This window comes from Elephas maximus, chromosome 4 (genome assembly GCF_024166365.1).
Source record: "Elephas maximus indicus isolate mEleMax1 chromosome 4, mEleMax1 primary haplotype, whole genome shotgun sequence".
Lineage (NCBI taxonomy): Eukaryota > Metazoa > Chordata > Mammalia > Proboscidea > Elephantidae > Elephas > Elephas maximus.
The window spans coordinates 112,413,481-112,418,491 of NC_064822.1; the positions used below are offsets into that span (position 1 = coordinate 112,413,481).

General features: G+C 41.0%; 1 protein-coding gene across 1 annotated transcript; it reads right to left on the minus strand.

The window, feature by feature from the left end:
• Positions 1 to 295: 295 nt before the first annotated feature.
• Positions 296 to 1,234, minus strand: LOC126076378 (olfactory receptor 6C74-like). Its single transcript, XM_049884914.1, has one exon. The coding sequence runs from the start codon at positions 1,232 to 1,234 to the stop codon at positions 296 to 298; it is 939 nt and encodes a 312-aa protein (XP_049740871.1).
• Between the last annotated feature and the right edge of the window lie 3,777 nt (positions 1,235 to 5,011).

Sequence of the window (5,011 nt, forward strand, 5' to 3'; positions counted from 1 at the left end):
ACATGGAGCTATTTGCCTTCCAAAATGAATTTATAGTGGAATATTTAGAGGATGAACAAAATCAGAGAATTAAGCTAAAAGAAGAAAGTGATTACAGCAATGCTTAAGAGAACATCATGGATACAGCTTACACCATCAAACGTAAAAAGCGAGGAATAGATCAAACACACAATGCCTATTTGTGGGTGACTGGTATGTATTAAAAAGGTAATCAATATGGGCTGTAATTTTAATAAACTTTCTGTATCGAAAGATATTTAAACAAACAAAAAAAAATTTATAAAAGCCAAAGATATTATCTTAAGGCAATAAGGATACATTTTTTAATTATATCTTTTAGGGCTTGTTTCACCTGTTTGTTTCTTAGGGTATATATAAAAGGATTTAAGACAGGTACAATTGAAATGGTGAGTATTGCTACCCCCTTGTTGAAAGCTACCCTTTCCTCTGCAGAAGGCTTAATATATGTAAAAATGCAGCTGCCATAAAAGAGAGAGACAACAATCATGTGGGAGGAACAGGTGGAAAAAGCTTTCTTCCTCTGCTGGGCAGAAGGGATCTTCAGAATCGTTCTTATGATACATGCATAGGAGAGTATCACCAGTGCCAAAGTTATCAGGAGTGTGGCAATGGCTAAAATAAAACTTAACAATTCTATGGCCCATGTGTCAGTGCAGGAGAGTTTCAGGACAGGAGCATAGTCACAGAAAAAGTGGTCAATAATGTTGGCATCACAGAACTCCAGCCCCAGACCCATGATAAGCCCAGGAGAGATTGTTAACAACCCAGTCGACCAGGAGGTGACAACCAGCTGGGTGCAGACTCTGCTGCTCATGGTTGTTGCATAGTGAAGGGGTTTGCAGATGGCCACATAGCGGTCATAGGACACGGCAGCCAACAGGAAAAACTCTGATGCACCCAAGAAGATGGCAAAAAATAATTGCGTCGCACAAGCATCATAGGAAATCGTTTTATCCATAGTCATTATGCTGAACAAGTATCTAGGGATACAGACAGTCGTCAATGAGATTTCTAAGAATGAAAAATTCCAAAGGAAGAAATACATGGGTGTTTTGAGGTGGGAGTCCAGAAGAGTGAGCAGGATAATAGTCAGATTTCCAGTGATACTCAATAAATATGTTAGAAACAGAAAAAGGAAAATTACAATTTGCCAGTTTGGGTCATCCGTTAGTCCCACAAAAATAAATGTTGTCACCATTGTACGGTTTTTCATGGTTAAATTCCTTCTGAATTCCATCAAATCTGTGAAAAAAGTACCAAATTAATTCCTTGTAAAATGGCATAACTGAGTATAGATTTAAAACCAGTATGAAGAATCAAGGAACTCAACATGCATACGCTCTTTTGTTCCTGTGATCTGAGCCATGTCACGAACCATCCAGAACCCAGGATCGATTGTTCTTCTTATTCCATCTCCTTCTCTGGAGGCTTATTTTATAAATTCTCTGTTCAGATTTCCTTTATGTTGCAGAAGGATGGATTTTTTTTTAATTGCTATAAGCATCTGTAAAATTTCTCTGATTTAAAGTTTTGTCCAGGATCCTGAGAAGTCAGTCCTGCAATACTACCGAATCCACAGGAAAATGTATTTATTTTAGGTTATGTCGATTATATCTATTGTTAAAACAATCTTCTACTTAGTCTCTTCCAGTAAGATAATTTGCTCTACACTTTTATGTTTTAAACATATAATCAGGCCTGGATTTTTGTAGTTATTCTTCCAAAAATGATTATGTTTTGATGATCCATTTCTGGTTAACATTTGGGTTCCTCAGGACACTACCAATGAGAACTTTCAATTGAATGAACGTTTGTGAATTTTAGTATAATTGAATTATTTTACTCAATTATTCAGTTGTTTCAACTTCATGAATAGCTTTATGAATGTAAGCTAAACTTCAACTTCAGTTTTATCAGCATAAGAAATACTGTTTTCCATAAAGCTTTTACTAAATAGAAAGGCATATGCACCAGTCAAATATGTAATAAGTATATTGAGAATTATTGCTATAGTGCTGTTGCACTAAACTAATTCAGACCCACTGTCAGATAAGCACACTGAAGCTTTAATCATGCGTTACACAAATAATCTTTGTTTCTAACTCAAAATGTAGTTGTTTAATTACGGCCACATATTTAGAACTGAATGGATTCTGTGGTAACTACTTTGTACACGAAACAACAACATATAGAAAATACCTGCTTTCCATGGATTCCTCAAGGGTTTGGTTTGCTGATACACTGTGACATTTTTCTTTTGTGTCATTACTCTAAAATGTAATAGGAATGATTGTGGCTGTAAAATATTTCTTTCTAAGCCATATTTCTACTTTGCTTCTTCACTCACAGTGGGCATATTTTCTACATGAAAAAGCAGGAATATTTTAAAACAAAATAGAAATATTGGTGGATCTCCTCATCTCTCTATTCAATCAGCACAGAGGTGGCCACACTTTCAAGCATAGGTTTTTCTAATTTCCCTACAAATAAAAATAAATGTCTGACTTCAGACTAACTGGCTAACTTAAAATCTGAGCATCTAAGTTATTTATCCACAATCAGAATAGTAGATTTTTAAATAAGAATTCTAGTCATTGACTAGTTTCTGACTCTCTCTTGAGGAAAAATTGTTTTGTCTCTGCATCACCATAGATTTATCTCTGTTTTTTAATAACAAAGAGGATATTTACTCAGTTCCAGTGTAGAGCTCTGGGGATTCTTTGGAGAAGATGCTAATTAACTATCTTCATCATTAACTCTAAAGACAAAATAAAAATGTTAATTAAGAGTCTAATTGTAGGATCTACTGGAAACTTGAAACATTTATGTTAAAATGGACTCTAATTCCTAGAGTGGGGATTGAAAGGCATTATAAATAAAGTTGAGTTTTTCAAAGTACCTGAGCTTAGGTTGCTCCAAAGAGGGAAAAAAAAAAAACCTGTAGATCTCTCGACCTCCTTTTCAACAAGAAAATCAAGATAGTAATGTGGGCCAGTGCCTAATGACAACATTGTCCATAACCTCTAATTCATTGCATATTCTCTAGTTGGATCACCAAATATGCTTTTGAGTTCAAACATACTAATTTCCTACCCTCTCCGCACAAAATCTTGTTTAAATTAATTATTTTAAAGTAATTTTATAGCAGGAAAACAGTGGCATAACTGACTTTTTAAAAGTACTTAATCATAAAATATATTTAATGAAATCTCTCCAGAGGAAAAAAGGTATCTATAGTCTTTCCATAAGTCATCTAAACCATGAAAGTTATTTTTACATTCATTATAATGCAAAATTGCAAAAAAAAAAAGATAAATCTTTCATATTTACTCTTTATTAAGAAAACTATAGTCAAACTGTGTAAAAAATGATGAAAAAACAACTTGGTTTAAAACAGAAGCATGTGAAGGGATTTGCTACAGAGGGGGTACCAGTAATTATTAAGATACATATATATAGAGGGGGCGGGGCCAAGATGGCGGACTAGGTGGATGCTACCGCGGATCCCTCTTGCAACAAAGACTCGGAAAAACAAGGGAATTGATCACATGCATAACAATCTACGAACTCTGAACAACAAGCACAGACTTAGAGATGGAAAACGAACAAATACGGGCAGACAGTGACCATTTTCAGAACTAGGAGCCAGCGTACCAGGCAGGTGACCTTCGGAGCCCTATCTGGGGCAGAGCCCAGGGGGGCAGACGGCACAGAAGGGGGGCCCAGCCCTTCCCCCCGAACCCATCCCGGGAGGAAGTCTAGCTGGTTGGCGCGGGCGGCGTAGCGGCGCGGGCGGCATTGCGGCGCGGGTGGCGTTGCAGCGCAGCTGGAGGGAGAAGCACCTGGGAGGCAGTGACTGATCTGGGAGTGGGGAGAACAGCAACAGCATCCCAGCTGGGGAGCCGTCCCACCGGCAGTTTGGTGGGAAGCGGGCGGGGTGCGAGCGGGGGGGGGTCAGCTATATTTCCCTAAAGCGACCCCGGGGCGGGGCCCACACGTTCGCACCGGAGGGAGAAGTCCCCGGGAGGAAGTGACTGGTCTCAGAGCAGGGAAAGCAGCATCCCACCCGGGGTGCCGTCCCGCTGGGATTTGGGCGCGTGCGCGGGTGGGGCGTGACAGCGGGGTCCAATTATATTCCCCTGAATTGACCCAGGGGGCGGACCCACCTGGTCTTGTGGGTGACACCCACCCAATTCGTGCGTGCGGTGAGGCACTCCGGAAGAGGATGTCCCCGGGAGGAAGTGACTGGTCCCTGAGCGGGGAAAGCAGCATCCCAGCCGGGAGTCGTCCCGCTGGGATTTGGGCGCTCACGCGGGTGGGGCATGACTGTGGGGTCCAATTATATTCGCCTGAATAGGCCCTGGGGGCGGGCCCACCCGTTCGAGCGGGAAATGACCACCTAGTTCGCGTGAGCAGTGCCGCGCACCAGAGGGAGAAGTCCCCGGGAGGAAGTGACTGGTCTCGGAGCAGGGAAAGCAGCGTCCCAGCTCGGGACCCGTCCTGCCCAGATTTTGGCGGATGGGGGCGGAGCGTGAACGCGGTGTTCAGCTCTATATTCCGTGGTGCTACACTCCTAGCTCTCTGATCCCTCCCCCACCCTCCCCAGGCGGCTCCTTTAACATCCGAATACCCGGAGCCAGAGGGAGAATTCAGATAGGGATCTGACTGCATTTTTTTTAGCTGATTACATGGAAAATCTAGTTTCCCAGTGATGGCTCGGAGACAACAATCCATATCAAACCACATAAAGAAACACACCATGACAGCTTCTCCAACCCCCCAAACAAAAGAATCAAAATCTTTCCCAAATGAAGATACAATCCTGGAATTATCAGACACAGAATATAAAAAACTAATTTACAGAATGCTTAAAGATATCACAAATGAAATTAGGATAAATGCAGAAAAAGCCAAGGAACACACTGATAAAACTGTTGAAGAACTCAAAAAGATTATTCAAGAACATAGTGGAAAAATTAACAAGTTGCAA